Here is an 18074-nt window from a genome sequence, read left to right on the forward strand (position 1 = left end):
TTTTATTTTTTGGGGGGGATGTTTACTTGTTAGGTCGATGTACAGTAAGTTGTCTACTTCAGTCAGTTGAGTTCAGAGAAAGGAATCGGCTCTTGATCACAGTGAGGAAATAACAAGGAGAGATGCATTAAGTATCTCAGCGACTAAAATAAGATTGATAGAAATGTCCTATGATCGCACCATGTTTAATACTGTAGGCTGGGTTAGGTACGCAGAGGCCCACTGGGTTAGGTACGTAGAGGCCCACTGGGTTAGGTACGTAGAGGCCCACTGGGTTAGGTACGTAGAGGCCCACTGGGTTAGGTACGTAGAGGCCCACTGGGTTAGGTACGCAGAGGCCCACTGGGTTAGGTACGCAGAGGCCCACTGGGTTAGGTACGCAGAGGCCCACTGGGTTAGGTACGCAGAGGCCCACTGGGTTAGGTACGCAGAGGCCCACTGGGTTAGGTACGCAGAGGCCCACTGGGTTAGGTACGCAGAGGCCCACTGGGTTAGGTACGCAGAGGCCCACTGGGTTAGGTACGCAGAGGCCCACTGGGTTAGGTACGCAGAGGCCCACTGGGTTAGGTACGCAGAGGCCCACTGGGTTAGGTACGCAGAGGCCCACTGGGTTAGGTACGCAGAGGCCCGCTGGGTTAGGTACGCAGAGGCCCGCTGGGTTAGGTACGTAGAGGCCCGCTGGGCTAGGTACGCCAGAGGCCCGCTGGGCTAGGTACGCCAGAGGCCCGCTGGGCTAGGTACGCAGAGGTTATGTAACTCTGTGTTCTATTTCAGTCTGGGGTTATGTATCTGTAGGTGTCGTCATATTGAGGAGCACAACTATGTGTTGCTAAGCCGACCAGTTTCTCTCTCTGTCTTGTTTTCTGTGCTGACACAGTGTACAGGACACACCTCTGTCAACCTGTTAGCTCTACTATTGGCTAGGAACACAGGAACATTACTCTGTAACCTAGGAGACTGACTGCTGTTCAATTGACCTCTGACTCATACATATGAATGTTACTGTGTCGTTGTCCATCTGTGTGTGTTGACATAGTTAGGTCTGGCAGCCTGTTGCTCTGACATCAGGAGAACAGGTAGTTAGATCTGGCAGCCTGTTGCTATGATACCAGAAGAACAGGTAGTTAGATCTGGCAGCCTGTTGCTAGAACACCAGAAGAACAGGTAGTTAGGTCTGGCAGCCTGTTGCTATGATACCAGAAGAACAGGTAGTTAGATCTGGCAGCCTGTTGCTATGATACCAGAAGAACAGGTAGTTAGATCTGGCAGCCTGTTGCTAGGACACCAGAAGAACAGGTAGTTAGGTCTGGCAGCCTGTTGCTAGGCCACCAGAAGAACAGGTAGGTAGGTCTGGCAGCCTGTTGCTAGGACACCAGAAGAACAGGCAGTGAGTTCTGAAGTCCATGGGGTTTCAGTACAGAGGGGGCAGAAGCACATGGGACTGTCTGCCTTGTCCTTAACTACAGCTTGTTGTGAGCTTCTGGGTTTATCACCAAGACATCCAACACCGTGGAAGTCAGCTTGACCTGGTCATCTGTCCAGCACAGCCCACAGGTCGTTTCTAGGGTTTATCACCAAGACATCCAACACTGTGGAAGTCAGCTTGACCTGGTCATCTGTCCAGCACAGCCCACAGGTCGTTTCTAGGGTTTATCACCAAGACATCCAACACTGTGGAAGTCAGCTTGACCTGGTCATCTGTCCAGCACAGCCCACAGGTCGTTTCTAGGGTTTATCACCAAGACATCCAACACTGTGGAAGTCAGCTTGACCTGGTCATCTGTCCAGCACAGCCCACAGGTCGTTTCTAGGGTTTATCACCAAGACATCCAACACTGTGGAAGTCAGCTTGACCTGGTCATCTGTCCAGCACAGCCCACAGGTCGTTTCTAGGGTTTATCACCAAGACATCCAACACTGTGGAAGTTAGCTTGACCTGGTCATCTGTCCAGCACAGCCCACAGGTCGTTTCTAGGGTTTATCACCAAGACATCCAACACTGTGGAAGTCAGCTTGACCTGGTCATCTGTCCAGCACAGCCCACAGGTCGTTTCTAGGGTTTATCACCAAGACATCCAACACTGTGGAAGTCAGCTTGACCTGGTCATCTGTCCAGCACAGCCCACAGGTCGTTTCTAGGGTTTATCACCAAGACATCCAACACTGTGGAAGTCAGCTTGACCTGGTCATCTGTCCAGCACAGCCCACAGGTCGTTTCTAGGGTTTATCACCAAGACATCCAACACTGTGGAAGTCAGCTTGACCTGGTCATCTGTCCAGCACAGCCCACAGGTCGTTTCTAGGGTTTATCACCAAGACATCCAACACTGTGGAAGTCAGCTTGACCTGGTCATCTGTCCAGCACAGCCCACAGGTCATTTCTAGGGTTTTGTACCACACAGCCCACTCCACACAGGACTTTTCTAGGGTTTTGTACCACACAGCCCACTCAACACAGGTCGTTTCTAGGGTTTTGTACCACACAGCCTACTCAACACAGGTCGTTTCTAGGGTTTTGTACCACACAGCCCACTCCACACAGGACTTTTCTAGGGTTTTGTACCACACAGCCCACTCCACACAGGACTTTTCTAGGGTTTTGTACCACACAGCCCACTCCACACAGGTCGTTTCTAGGGTTTTGTACCACACAGCCCACTCCACACAGGTCGTTTCTAGGGTTTTGTACCACACAGCCCACTCCACACAGGTCGTTTCTAGGGTTTTGTAGGGATGTAACCCACTAGCCCTGACAGAAGGGTCCTCTGTTCTCCTGTCTGTTCTGTAGGGATGTAACCCACTAGCCCTGACAGAAGGGTCCTCAGATACTAATGTCCTCTGTTCTCCTGTCTTTTCTGTAGGGATGTAACCTACTAGCCCTGACAGAAGGGTCCTCTGATACTAATGTCCCCTGTTCTCCTGTCTGTTCTGTAGGGATGTAACCCACTAGCCCTGACAGAAGGGTCCTCAGATACTAATGTCCTCTGTTCTCCTCTCTGTTCTGTAGGGATGTAACCCACTAGCCCTGACAGAAGGGTCCTCAGATACTAATGTCCTCTGTTCTCCTCTCTGTTCTGTAGGGATGTAACCCACTAGCCCTGACGGGCCGCTCCAAGCTGCAGAATGAGAGAGCCAGTCTCAACCAACAGATCATCAGACAGATGAGGATGAGAGCTGGGGCAGAGAACTTACTAAGGTACGTACACACACACACACACACACACACACACACACACACACACACACACATACAGTCACACACACACACACATACAGTCACACACACACACACACACACAGCCTCTCACACGTACACTAACAGGAAGACACACACTGCAGGCCCTGTATGGTAAGTCCGTGTCCCAGCCTCCATTAGAGAAGAGCCCTGTATGGTAAGGACAGTGTCCCAGCCTCCATTAGAGAAGAGCCCTGTATGGTAAGACAGTGTCCCAGCCTCCAACCCATCCATATTCTCCCACTGTACTGTAAATCAAATCAAATGTATTTTTATAAAGCCCTTCGTACATCAGCTGATATCTCAAAGTGCTGTACAGAAACCCAGCATAAAACCCCAAACAGCAAGCAATGCAGGTGTAGAAGCACGGTGGCTTGGGAAAAACTCCAGAGAAATCTCTTTTGTGTTCACACAGCAAAGACCTTGACGTCGTCAGTCACTCAGCTTTGTTAAAATACTCCAAACCTGAAGGTGGCAATAGTGTTGTTTGGCAACGCATGTCCGTGTTATTAGCTTAGTTTATGGTCTAGATTCCAATGTTATCTAGCTAGCTATGCTAATGTTGTTATTTAGTAGAAAGGCCTTGTTGATACTAGCAAGATGGCCACAGCCAGATGACTACCTAGCAAGATGGCCACAGCTAGATAACTACCTAGCAAGATGGCCACAGCTAGATCAGTACCTAGCAAGATGGCCACAGCTAGATGACTACCTAGCAAGATGGCTACAGCTAGATGACTACCTAGCAAGATGGCCACAGCTAGATGACTACCTAGCAAGATGGCCACAGCTAGATGACTACCTAGCAAGATGGCCACAGCTAGATGACTACCTAGCAAGATGGCCACAGCTAGATGACTACCTAGCAAGATGGCCACAGCTAGATGACTACCTAGCAAGATGGCCACAGCTAGATGACTACCTAGCAAGATGGCCACAGCTAGATAACTACCTAGCAAGATGGCCACAGCTAGATAACTACCTAGCAAGATGGCCACAGCTAGATAACTACCTAGCAAGATGGCCACAGCTAGATAACTACCTAGCAAGATGGCCACAGCTAGATCACGAGAAGAAACTATTTAATTCACTCTCCATAATCCCAAACTACCAGTGCCAGCCCATAGCCACATGTTTAGCTAGCTAGCTAACGTTACACTGCCTGTTGTCGTCTGACTCCTGGGACTGATCTCAAATGGCACCCTATTCTCTATATAGTGCACTACTTAAGACCAGAGCCCTATGGCACCCTATTCCCTATATAGTGCACTACTTTAGACCAGAGCCCTGTGGGATGTAGACTTGAATGACCCACCGTGAACTGGGGACCCACTGTGAACTGGAGACCCACCTTGAACTGGGGACCCACCTTGAACTGGGGACCCACCTTGAACTGGGGACCCACCTTGAACTGGGGACCCACCTTGAACTGGGGACCCACCGTGAACTGGGGACCCACCGTGAACTGGGGACCCACCGTGAACTGGGGACCCACCGTGAACTGGGGACCCACCGTGAACTGGGGACCCACTGTGAGCTGGTGTTTAATAAACCTGGGGACCCACTGTGAACTGGTGTTTAATAAACCTGGGGACCCACTGTGAACTGGGGACCCACTGTGAACTGGAGACCCACCTTGAACTGGGGACCCACCTTGAACTGGGGACCCACCTTGAACTGGGGACCCACCTTGAACTGGGGACCCACCTTGAACTGGGGACCCACCTTGAACTGGGGACCCACCTTGAACTGGGGACCCACCTTGAACTGGGGACCCACCTTGAACTGGGGACCCACCGTGAACTGGGGACCCACCGTGAACTGGGGACCCACCGTGAACTGGGGACCCACCGTGAACTGGGGACCCACTGTGAGCTGGTGTTTAATAAACCTGGGGACCCACTGTGAACTGGTGTTTAATAAACCTGGGGACCCACCGTGAACTGGGGACCCACCGTGAACTGGGGACCCACCACGAACTGGGGACCCACCGCGAACTGGGGACCCACCGTGAACTGGGGACCCACCGTGAACTGGGGACCCACCGTGAACTGGGGACCCACTGTGAACTGGGGACCCACCGTGAACTGGCGTTTTATGAACTGGGGACCCACCGTGAACTGGGGACCCACCGTGAACTGGTGTTTAATAAACCTGGGGACCCACTGTGAACTGGTGTTTAATAAACCTGGGGACCCACTGTGAACTGGGGACCCACTGTGAACTGGCGTTTTATGAACTGGGGACCCACCGTGAACTGGCGTTTTAATAAACCTAGAGACCCATCTTGACGGTCTTTTTCTCCGGTTCTTGTCTGACTCAGATTCTGGGCCTGGAGCCCCCTGTCATCTTCATTAGTGGTCCGTATGCCTCAGGAAATACGATTTGTAAACTCCAAGGTTGCCAATAAAGTTATGTATTTGATTTGTGTTGAGGTGAGGCTGTTATTCTGTGTTTTCCCAGAATGCCTCTGTGTGTGTACGGTCCAGGTTAGTAAACACAGATAATGATGCCTAGATAATCAGTTTCCCCGGTGACCTGGCCTGTTTAGTGTGTTGTCCGTTGCCATGGTGCAAGGCGGACAAAGGCTCCGTGCCACAGTGTGACAAATCTCTTTGACGTCAACAGCAGCTTTGTTACCCTCCCTCTCTCCCCCCCCTCCTACTCTCCTCTCCTCTCCTCACTGTGTCCTCTCCTCACTGTGTCCTCTCCTCACTGTGTCCCCTCCTCACTGTGTCCCCTCCTCACTGTGTCCCCTCCTCACTGTGTCCCCTCCTCACTGTGTCCCCTCCTCACTGTGTCCCCTCCTCACTGTGTCCCCTCCTCACTGTGTCCCCTCCTCACTGTGTCCCTTCCTCACTGTGTCCCTTCCTCACTGTGTCCCTTCCTCACTGTGTCCCTTCCTCACTGTGTCCCTTCCTCACTGTGTCCCTTCCTCACTGTGTCCCTTCCTCACTGTGTCCCTTCCTCACTGTGTCCCTTCCTCACTGTGTCCCTTCCTCACTGTGTCCTCCTCTCCTCACTGTGTCCCTTCCTCACTGTGTCCCTTCCTCACTGTGTCCCTTCCTCACTGTGTCCCTTCCTCACTGTGTCCCTTCCTCACTGTGTCCCTTCCTCACTGTGTCCTCCTCTCCTCACTGTGTCCTCCCTTCCTCACTGTGTCCTCCTCTCCTCACTGTGTCCTCCTCTCCTCACTGTGTCCTCCTCTCCTCACTGTGTCCTCCTCTCCTCACTGTGTCCTCCTCTCCTCACTGTGTCCTCCTCTGCTCACTGTGTCGTCCTCCTCTCCTCACTGTGTCGTCCTCCTCTGCTCACTGTGTCGTCCTCCTCTGCTCACTGTGTCGTCCTCCTCTGCTCACTGTGTCGTCCTCCTCTGCTCACTGTGTCGTCCTCCTCTGCTCACTGTGTCGTCCTCCTCTGCTCACTGTGTCGTCCTCCTCTGCTCACTGTGTCGTCCTCCTCTGCTCACTGTGTCCTCCTCCTCTGCTCACTGTGTCCTCCTCCTCTCTCCTCCTCTCCCCTCCTCACGGTGTCTCCTCCTCTCCCCTTGTGGTTTGGCTGAGGCCTGTGGCAGCTAGGAGGAGCTGATATGAACAGGCTGTAATATGATTCCAGTAGAGGTCATGATGTCTGCAGCTGGGGTATGGAGCGTTGGGAGTATGGGCTAGGAGAGGCTTGGCCACAGGAATGCTCTCATACAGCACCATATATCAAATTCAACCTAACGTTCTGGAGTACATGGAGTACACTGTCCAGTATATGGATCAGCCTGACAGTCTATAGGCTAGTCCTTACTGAGGTACCTGGATCAGCCTGACAGTCTGCTGAACAGTCTATAGGCTAGTCCTTACTGAGGTACCTTGGATCAGCCTGACAGTCTATAGGCTAGTCCTTACTGAGGTACCTGGTTCAGCCTGACAGTCTTCTGAATAGTCTAGACTATAGGCTAGTCCTTACTGAGGTACCGTGGATCAGCCTTACAGTCTATAGGCTAGTCCTTACTGAGGTACCTTGGATCAGCCTTACAGTCTTCTGAACAGTCTATAGGCTAGTCCTTACTGAGGTACCTGGATCAGCCTGACAGTCAGTCTATAGGCTAGTCCTTACTGAGGTACCTGGATCAGCCTGACAGTCTATAGGCTAGTCCTTACTGAGGTACCTGGATCAGCCTGACAGTCTATAGGCTAGTCCTTACTGAGGTACCTGGATCAGCCTGACAGTCTATAGGCTAGTCCTTACTGAGGTACCTGGATCAGCCTGACAGTCAGTCTATAGGCTAGTCCTTACTGAGGTACCTGGATCAGCCTGACAGTCTGCTGAACAGTCTATAGGCTAGTCCTACTGAGGTACCTGGATCAGCCTGACAGTCTGCTGAACAGTCTATAGGCTAGTCCTTACTGAGGTACCTGGATCAGCCTGACAATCTGCTGAACAGTCTAGACTATAGGCTAGTCCTTACTGAGGTACCTGGATCAGCCTGACAGTCTGCTGAACAGTCTATAGGCTAGTCCTTACTGAGGTACCTTGGATCAGCCTGACAGTCTGCTGAACAGTCTATAGGCTAGTCCTTACTGAGGTACCTTGGATCAGCCTGACAGTCTATAGGCTAGTCCTTACTGAGGTACCTGGATCAGCCTGACAGTCAGTCTATAGGCTAGTCCTTACTGAGGTACCTGGATCAGCCTGACAGTCTATAGGCTAGTCCTTACTGAGGTACCTGGATCAGCCTGACAGTCTGCTGAACAGTCTATAGGCTAGTCCTACTGAGGTACCTGGATCAGCCTGACAGTCTATAGGCTAGTCCTTACTGAGGTACCTGGATCAGCCTGACAGTCTGCTGAATAGTCTATAGGCTAGTCCTTACTGAGGTACCTTGGATCAGCCTGACAGTCTGCTGAACAGTCTATAGGCTAGTCCTTACTGAGGTACCTTGGATAAGCCTGACAGTCTGCTGAACAGTCTATAGGTCTATCTATCTAGTCTATCTATTCTGTCTGTGTCACCCCCTGCCCCGGGTTAGTGGAGGGGGTTAGAGGTCAAACTACTTACTGATTTCGACGCACAGGAATTGTCTGTTCAGCCCTGTGGGCCTGAAGACCTGCAGATCTGACCCCGGGGTTACGTTGAGATTCATTAACAGAGCGGGAACTGGGGAAGGTCAAATTAAGAGTGTGCATTATTGTCCTTTGTTTTAGTATAGAAATGAATCACATGTATGGAAACGAGTATTCAGCATTATGGATAAAGAAAGTATGAATGACTAGGTATCTAGTAGTGGGGGGGGGATTGGTAGGTATCTAGTGGTGGGGGGGATTGGCAGGTATCTAGTAGTGGGGGGGGATTGGCAGGTATCTAGTAGTGGGGGGGGGGATTGGTAGGTATCTAGTGGTGGGGGATTGGTAGGTATCTAGTGGTGGGGGGGATTGGTAGGTATCTAGTGGTGGTGGTGTTGGTGGGGGGATTGGTAGGTATCTAGTGGTGGGGGGGATTGGTAGGTATCTAGTGGTGGGGGGGATTGGTAGGTATCTAGTGGTGGGGGGGATTGGTAGGTATCTAGTGGTGGGGGGGATTGGTAGGTGTCTAGTGGTGGGGGGGATTGGTAGGTATCTAGTGGTGGGGGGGATTGGTAGGTATCTAGTGGTGGGGGGGATTGGTAGGTATCTAGTGGTGGGGGGGATTGGTAGGTATCTAGTGGTGGGGGGGATTGGTAGGTATCTAGTGGTGGGGGGGATTGGTAGGTATCTAGTGGTGGTGGTGTTGGTGGGGGGATTGGTAGGTATCTAGTGGTGGGGGGGATTGGTAGGTATCTAGTGCTGGGGGATTGGTAGGTATCTAGTGGTGGGGGGGATTGGTAGGTATCTAGTGGTGGGGGGGATTGGTAGGTATCTAGTGGTGGTGGTGGGGGATTGGTAGGTATCTAGTGGTGGTGGTGGGGGATTGGTAGGTATCTAGTGGTGGTGGTGGGGGATTGGTAGGTATCTAGTGGTGGTGGTGGGGGATTGGTAGGTATCTGGTGGTGGGGGATTGGTAGGTATCTAGTGGTGGGGGGGATTGGTAGGTATCTGGTGGTGGGGGATTGGTAGGTATCTAGTGGTGAGAGGATTGGTAGGTATCTAGTGGTGGGGGGGATTGGTAGGTATCTAGTGGTGGGGGGGATTGGTAGGTATCTAGTGGTGGGGGATTGGTAGGTATCTAGTGGTCGGGTTGATTGGTAGGTATCTAGTGGTGGTGGTGGGGGGGATTGGTAGGTATTTGGTGGGGGGGATTGGTAGGTATCTGGTGGTGGGGGATTGGTAGGTATCTAGTGGTGGGGGGGATTGGTAGGTATCTAGTGGTGGGGGGGATTGGTAGGTATCTAGTGGTGGGGGGGATTGGTAGGTATCTAGTGGTGGGGGATTGGTAGGTATCTAGTGTTGGGGGGGATTGGTAGGTATCTAGTGGTGGGGGGGATTGGTAGGTATCTAGTGGTGGGGGATTGGTAGGTATCTAGTGGTGGGGGATTGGTAGGTATCTAGTGGTGGGGGGATTGGTAGGTATCTAGTGGTGGGGGGGATTGGTAGGTATCTAGTGGTGGGGGGGATTGGTAGGTATCTAGTGGTGGGGGGGATTGGTAGGTATCTAGTGGTGGGGGGGATTGGTAGGTATCTAGTGGTGGGGGGGATTGGTAGGTATCTAGTGGTGGGGGGGATTGGTAGGTATCTAGTGGTGGGGGGGGGGGGGGGGGGGGAGGTTGGTAGGTATCTGACCTGGGGCACTGAGATGAACCCTGACCTGATCTAAGGTACTGAGATGAACCCTGACCTGATCTAAGGTACTGAGATGACATGAGGCTGTACTGGAGCATCCTGTCAGCTTCAGAGAACCCTGCATTCCTCCCAGTATTTACAGGCTAACTACTAGCCCTCCTTGGCCCAGTCCACAGTGGGTAAGGACTTGGGGACCAGTCTCTCTCTCTCTCTGTGTCTGAACCCTGACCTGATCTAAGGTACTGAGATGAACCCTGACCTGATCTCAGGTACTGAGATGACATGAGGCTGTACTGGAGCAGCCTGTCAGCTTCAGAGAACCCTGCATTCCTCCCAGTATTTACAGGCTAACTGCTAGCCCTCCTTGGCCCTGTCCACAGTGGGTAAGGACTTGGGGCCAGAAGATTAACTCAGCGGTGTGTGTGTGTTCGTCTGCCAACACTGCAGCAGGTAGAACCAATGAGTAGGTGCAGAGAGACTGTGTATTGAAGTTTCAGGTACTTGTGTGTTTTCTTGGCTGGTTAAGATGCATTATTCCAACATGTATGCCTAAGGATTTAGGTGGTCCTCTGGAGATCAGGTGGTAGAGCATGGTGCTTGTAATACCAGGATAGTGGGTTTGATTCCAGGGACCACACATATGTAAACAAATAAAATGGATGCACGCATTACTGTAATTTACGTTGGATAAAAGTGTCTGCTAAATGGCGTAAATGATTCTATTGTATTTATTTTGTAGGGGACTTTGAACTTTCAAAACAATAAGCAGGTCTGAAGAGATTATGTTCCACCTGTCTTTTCTACCTGTCAGGAATGCAAACAGCATTCCTGACTCCTGGGGAGTGGCAGGGAGAGAGAGGCAGGTGGACTACAAAGGTGACCTGTATTTACTCCTCTGTCCTCCCCAAAACCCTCACCTGGCCTCTCCCTCTCTCTCTGTCCTCCCCTATACACTCACCTGGCCTCTCCCTCTCTGTCTGTCCTCCCCTATACCCTTACCTGGCCTCTCCCTCTCTCTCTGTCCTCCCCTATACCCTCACCTGGCCTCTCCCTCTCTCTCTGTCCTCCCCTATACCCTCACCTGGCCTCTCCCTCTCTCTCTGTCCTCCCCTATTCCCTCACCTGGCCTCTCCCTCTCTCTCTGTCCTCGCCTATACCCTTACCTGGCCTCTCCCTCACTCTCTGTCCTCCCCTATACCCTCACCTGGCCTCTCTCTGTCTCTGTCCTCCCCTAAACCCTCACCTGGCCTCTCTCTGTCCTCCCCTATTCCATCACCTGGCCTCTCTCTGTCCTCCCCTATTCCCTCACCTGGCCTCTCCCTCTCTCTCTGTCCTCCCCTATTCCCTCACCTGGCCTCTCCCTCTCACTCTGTTCTCCCCTAAACCCTCACCTGGCCTCTCTCTGTCCTCCCCTATACCCTCACCTGGCCTCTCTCTGTCCTCCCCTATACCCTCACCTGGCCTCTCTCTGTCCTCCCCTATACCCTCGCTCTGTCCTCCCCTATACCCTCACCTGCCTGCTCACTATCTCTCTCTGTCCTCCCCTATACCCTCACCTGGCCTCTCCCTCTCTCTCTGTCCTCCCCTATACCCTCACCTGGCCTCTCCCTCTCACTCTGTCCTCCCCTAAACCCTCACCTGGCCTCTCTCTGTCTCTCTGTCCTCCCCTATACCCTCACCTGGCCTCTCCCTCTCTCTCTCTGTCCTCCCCTATACCCTCACCTGGCCTCTCTCTGTCCTCCCCTATACCCTCACATGGCCTCTCTCTGTCCTCCCCTATACCCTCACCTGGCCTCTCTCTCTGTCCTCCCCTATACCCTCACCTGGCCTCTCTCTCTGTCCTCCCCTATACCTTCACATGGCCTCTCTCTCTGTCCTCCCCTATACCCTCACCTGGCCTCTCTCTCTGTCCTCCCCTATACCCTCACCTGGCCTCTCTCTCTTTCCTCCCCTATACCCTCACCTGGCCTCTCTCTCTGTCCTCCCCTATACCCTCACCTGGCCTCTCTCTCTGTCCTCCCCTATACCCTCACCTGGCCTCTCTCTGTCTCTCTCTCTTTCTTTCTTCCCCCGTCTGTTGTCAGGTTTCAGTAGTTCTACGTTCCTCCTCTCTCCTAGCAGCAGGTAAAGAAGTGTACCGACCAGACCGACTGGTTTGTCCAGGTTTATTTATGTGGAGTCACTCCCTGATAATAATCCACTGGTCTCTACTGTCTCTCTCCTGTCTCTACCGTGTTTACCGTCTCCACTGTCTGTCTACTGCTCTTACCGTCTCTCTACTGCTCTTACCGTCTCTCTACTGCTCTTACCGTCTCTCTACTGCTCTTACCGTCTCTCTACTGCTCTTACCGTTTCTCTACTGCTCTTACCGTTTCTCTACTGCTCTTACCGTCTCTCTACTGCTCTTACCGTCTCTCTACTGCTCTTACCGTCTCTCTACTCTTCTTACCGTCTCTCTACTGCTCTTACTGTCTCTCTACTGCTCTTACCGTTTCTCTACTGCTCTTACCGTTTCTCTACTGCTCTTACCGTCTCTCTACTGCTCTTACCGTCTCTCTACTGCTCTTACCGTTTCTCTACTGCTCTTACCGTTTCTCTACTGCTCTTACCGTCTCTCTACTGCTCTTACCGTCTCTCTACTGCTCTTACCGTCTCTCTACTGCTCTTACCGTCTCTCTACTGCTCTTACTGTCTCTCTACTGCTCTTACCGTTTCTCTACTGCTCTTACCGTCTCTATACTGCTCTTACCGTCTCTCTACTGCTCTTACCGTCTCTCTACTGCTCTTACCGTCTCTCTACTGCTCTTACCGTCTCTCTACTGCTCTTACTGTCTCTCTACCGTGTTTACCGTCTCCACTGTCTCTCTACTGTTCTTACTGTCTCTACTGCTCTTACTGTCTACTGTTTCTCTACTGCTCTTACCGTTTCTCTACTGCTCTTACCGTTTCTCTACTGCTCTTACCGTTTCTCTACTGCTCTTACCGTCTCTCTACTGCTCTTACCGTCTCTATACTGCTCGTACCGTCTCTATACTGCTCTTACTGTCTCTCTACTGTTTCTCTACTGCTCTTACCGTCTCTCTACTGCTCTTACCGTCTCTCTACTGCTCTTACCGTCTCTCTACTGCTCTTACCGTCTCTCTACTGTCTGTCTTTCTGTTCTTACTGTCTCTCTACTGTTCTTACTGTCTCTCTACTGCTCTTACCGTCTCTCTACTGTCTCTCTACTGCTCTTACCGTCTCTCTTCTGCTCTTACCGTCTCTCTACTGCTCTTACCGTCTCTCTACTGCTCTTACCGTCTCTCTACTGTCTGTCTTTCTGTTCTTACTGTCTCTCTACTGTTCTTACTGTCTCTCTACTGCTCTTACCGTCTCTCTACTGTTTCTCTACTGTTCTTACTGTCTCTACTGTTCTTACTGTATCTCTACTGTCTCTACTGCTCTTACTGTCTCTCTACTGCTCTTACTGTCTCTCTACTGTTCTTACTGTCTTTCTGTTCTTACTGTCTCTCTACTGTTCTTACTGTATCTCTACTGTCTCTACTGTTCTTACTGTCTCTCTACTGTTCTTACTGTCTCTCTACTGTTCTTACTGTCTTTCTGTTCTTACTATCTCTCTACTGTTCTTACTGTCTCTCTACTGTCTCTACTGTTCTTACTGTCTCTCTACTGTTCTTACTGTCTCTATACTGTTCTTACTGTCTCTCTACTGTCTCTCTACTGCTCTTACTGTCTCTCTACTGTTCTTACTGTCTCTCTCTACTGTCTCTCTACTGTTCTTACAGTCTCTCTACTGTTCTTACTGTCTCTCCTGTCTCTACTGTTTCCCTACTGTGTGAACTGAGTTTCCGGAGTCAGGGTCTGTCATTATGGATGCGTCCTCAATGGCTCCCTATTCCATATATAGTGCACTACTATTGGCCTGAGCCCTATGGGCCCTGGTGTAAAGTAGTGCACTATATAGTGAATAGGGTACCATTTGAACCACACTGTATCTAGTCTGACCTCAGGGGTCCTTCACTTCCTCTCTGGAAGAGGTCCTGGAAATACATGGAATTTATGCCAAAATATAAATGGTGCAGATTCAGGAGAATGGCTGTAGCTCCACCACACCACTCATTAGGGTCTAAGTGTTTCCATGTATTGGTGTGTGACTGTATATGAACTGTGGTGATGAGATGAATCCTGTCCCCTGAGCCATCTAGGCCAATATCAGAGCCAGGTCAGGAAACCTCATCTAGCCGTGTCCCAAATGGAACACTGGCCCTGGTCAAAAGTAGTGCACTATAGAGAGAATAGAGTGCCATCTGACATTTGGGACTCAGACTGTCTCAACTGAGCAGTTCCCATGGACCTCGCCTTGTCTCCAGTCAGTCCTCTGTCTCCAGTCAGTCCTCTGTCTCCAGTCAGTCCTCTGTCTCCAGTCAGTCCTCTGTCTCCAGTCAGTCCTCTGTCTCCAGTCAGTCAGTCAGTCAGTCCTCTGTCTCCAGTCAGTCCTCTGTCTCCAGTCAGTCCTCTGTCTCCAGTCAGTCCTCTGTCTCCAGTCAGTCAGTCAGTCCTCTGTCTCCAGTCAGTCAGTCAGTCCTCTGTCTCCAGTCAGTCAGTCAGTCCTCTGTCTCCAGTCAGTCAGTCAGTCAGTCAGTCCTCTGTCTCCAGTCAGTCAGTCAGTCCTCTGTCTCCTTCCTGGGTCAGGCCCCACTAGCCCATTACTCTCTGGTCCCAGAGGGCATCAGTCTTCCTGTCCCACCCATTCTGGGTGTATCTTAGTGCCCCACTGCCTGGGTAGGGATCCATCAAGTCTGGGCCTCATCTGTATTGTTGGCCCACAACACAGAGCTTCAGAGAGACCACGAGGCCCCCGTGTGCTCTGTGACCCACGAGGCCCCCGTGTGCTCTGTGACCCACGAGGCCCCCGTGTGCTCTGTGACCCACGAGGCCCCCGTGTGCTCTGTGACCCACGAGGCCCCCGTGTGCTCTGTGACCCACGAGGCCCCCGTGTGCTCTGTGACCCACGAGGCCCCCGTGTGCTCTGTGACCCACGAGGCCCCCGTGTGCTCTGTGACCCACGAGGCCCCCGTGTGCTCTGTGACCCACGAGGCCCCCGTGTGCTCTGTGACCCACGGGGGCCCCCGTGTGCTCTGTGACCCACGGAGGCCCCCTTGTGCTCTGTGACCCACGGAGGCCCCCTTGTGCTCTGTGACCCACGGAGGCCCCCTTGTGCTCTGTGACCCACGGAGGCCCCCTTGTGCTCTGTGATCCACGGGACCCCCGTGTGCTCTGTGACCCACGGGGACCCACGTGTGCTCTGTGACCTAAAGATCTGACAGCCATAATTGTAGGTCTGTCCTTCCCTCCTTCCGTACGTAAACCAAGATATATGTAAAAAGTCAAGGTGGGGGCAGTCTTCACAGCTTCTTGTAAGAGTCCCCCGGGAGATAAGTGTCAGGGGTGGTACAGCCCCCCCCCCCCCCCCCGGGAGATAGTGGCAGGGGTGGTACAGCCCCCCCCCCGGGAAATAGTGGCAGGGGTGGTACAGCCCCCCCCCGGGAAATAGTGGCAGGGGTGGTACAGCCCCCCCCCCCCCCGGGAGATAGTGGCAGGGATGGTACAGCCCCCCCCCCCCGGGAGATAGTGGCAGGGGTGGTACAGCCCCCCCCCCCCGGGAGATAGTGGCAGGGGTGGTACAGTGTACAGTCCCCCGGGAGATAGTGGCAGGGGTGGTACAGTCCCCCGGGAGATAGTGGCAGGGGTGGTACAGTCCCCCGGGAGATAGTGGCAGGGGTGGTACAGCCCCCCCCCGGGAGATAGTGGCAGGGGTGGTACAGCCCCCCCCCGGGAGATAGTGGCAGGGGTGGTACAGCCCCCCCCGGGAGATAGTGGCAGGGGTGGTACAGCCCCCCCCCCCCGGGAAATAGTGGCAGGGGTGGTACAGCCCCCCCCCGGGAAATAGTGGCAGGGGTGGTACAGCCCCCCCCCCCCCGGGAAATAGTGGCAGGGATGGTACAGCCCCCCCCCCCCGGGAGATAGTGGCAGGGGTGGTACAGCCCCCCCCCCCCGGGAGATAGTGGCAGGGGTGGTACAGTGTACAGTCCCCCGGGAGATAGTGGCAGGGGTGGTACAGTCCCCCGGGAGATAGTGGCAGGGGTGGTACAGCCCCCCCCCGGGAGATAGTGGCAGGGGTGGTACAGCCCCCCCCCGGGAGATAGTGGCAGGGGTGGTACAGCCCCCCCCCCCCCCCCCCCCCCCCGGGAGATAGTGGCAGGGGTGCTACAGTCTCCCCGGGAGATAGTGGCAGGGGTGTAAACAACCTATAATAATTTACCTCAGTCTGACAGCTCAGTCCTGTCTGTCAAAGTTTGTATCTCAAATGCTTAAAAAATAAATTATCGTATTCTCCCACAACCCTTTTCTTCAGTTCTGTGAACGCTAACATGCCTTTCCTTTTCTCTTCCCGTCTCCAGGGCGACCTCCAACAACAAAGTGTGTGATATGGTCGTTCTAGAGCTGAGCTATATCAACTCTAACCTGCAGCTGCTCATGGAACAACTGGAGGGGCTCAACAGCTCCGTGGAGGTCTACCAGAACATCCAGTGAGTAAACGGCGTCTCTTTAAAACGGCGTCTCTTTAAAACGGTGTTCCTTTAAAATGGTGTCCCTTTAAATGGCGCCCCTTTAAACAGATCCCCTTTAAACAGATCCCCTTTAAACAGATCCCCTTTAAACAGATCCCCTTTAAACAGATCCCCTTTAAACAGATCCCCTTTAAACGGATCCCCTTTAAACAGATCCCCTTTAAACAGATCCCCTTTAAACAGCACCCCTTTAAACAGATCCCCTTTAAACAGATCCCCTTTAAACAGATCCCCTTTAAACAGATCCCCTTTAAACAGATCCCCTTTATAACGACGCCCCTTTAAACAGAGCCCCTTTAAACAGATCCCCTTTAAACAGAGCCCCTTTAAACAGATCCCCTTTAAACAGATCCCCTTTAAACAGATCCCCTTTAAACAGATCCCCTTTAAACAGATCCCCTTTAAACAGATCCCCTTTATAACGACGCCCCTTTAAACAGATCCCCTTTAAACAGAGCCCCTTTAAACAGATCCCCTTTAAACAGATCCCCTTTAAACAGATCCCCTTTAAACAGATCCCCTTTATAACGACACCCCTTTAAACAGATCCCCTTTAAACAGATCCCCTTTAAACAGATCCCCTTTAAACAGATCCCCTTTAAACAGATCCCCTTTAAACAGATCCCCTTTAAACAGATCCCCTTTAAACAGATCCCCTTTATAACGACGCCCCTTTAAACAGATCCCCTTTAAACAGATCCCCTTTAAACAGATCCCCTTTAAACAGAGCCCCTTTAAACAGAGCCCCTTTAAACAGATCCCCTTTAAACAGATCCCCTTTAAACGGCGCCCCTTTAAACAGATCCCCTTTAAACAGATCCCCTTTAAACAGATCCCCTTTAAACAGATCCCCTTTAAACGGATCCCCTTTAAACGGATCCCCTTTAAACGGATCCCCTTTAAACGGATCCCCTTTAAACGGATCCCCTTTAAACAGATCCCCTTTAAACAGATCCCCTTTAAACAGATCCCCTTTATAACGACGGCCCTTTAAACAGAGCCCCTTTAAACAGAGCCCCTTTAAACAGATCCCCTTTAAACAGATCCCCTTTAAACAGATCCCCTTTAAACAGCGTCCCTTTAAACAGATCCCCTTTAAACAGCGTCCCTTTAAACAGATCCCCTTTAAACAGCGCCCCTTTAAACAGATCCCCTTTAAACAGATCCCCTTTAAACAGATCCCCTTTAAACAGATCCCCTTTAAACAGATCCCCTTTAAACAGATCCCCTTTATAACGACGCCCCTTTAAACAGATCCCCTTTAAACAGATCCCCTTTAAACAGATCCCCTTTAAACAGATCCCCTTTAAACAGATCCCCTTTAAACAGATCCCCTTTAAACAGCGCCCCTTTGTGTGTGGAGGAGCGGGGAGACATGGGAGAACTTGAGAGGGTTGAGCACAAGGCGGGCTGCAGGGTTCTGGATTAGTTGCAGAGGTTTGATGGCACATAAATAAAACA

The 18074-nt window shown here is 52.0% G+C and overlaps 1 protein-coding gene across 4 annotated transcripts in view; it reads left to right on the forward strand.

Moving 5' to 3' along the window:
• Positions 1-18074, forward strand: part of rhpn2 (rhophilin, Rho GTPase binding protein 2) — a 71982-nt gene that overhangs the window by 16483 nt on the left and 37425 nt on the right. For all 4 annotated transcript variants that reach the window (XR_016492401.1, XR_016492402.1, XM_090223381.1 and 1 more), the window contains exons 2-3: positions 3081-3196; positions 16443-16571. Coding sequence is in view for 2 of the 4 variants with exons in the window: in XM_090223381.1 (XP_090079507.1) it covers positions 3081-3196; positions 16443-16571 (245 nt within the window). In the remaining 2 variants the exon portion in view is untranslated. The remainder of the gene's footprint in view (positions 1-3080; positions 3197-16442; positions 16572-18074) is intronic.

The sequence above is a fragment of the Oncorhynchus mykiss genome, chromosome 26, assembly GCF_057628025.1.
Source record: "Oncorhynchus mykiss isolate SJ-2025 chromosome 26, ASM5762802v1, whole genome shotgun sequence".
Taxonomy (NCBI): domain Eukaryota; kingdom Metazoa; phylum Chordata; class Actinopteri; order Salmoniformes; family Salmonidae; genus Oncorhynchus; species Oncorhynchus mykiss.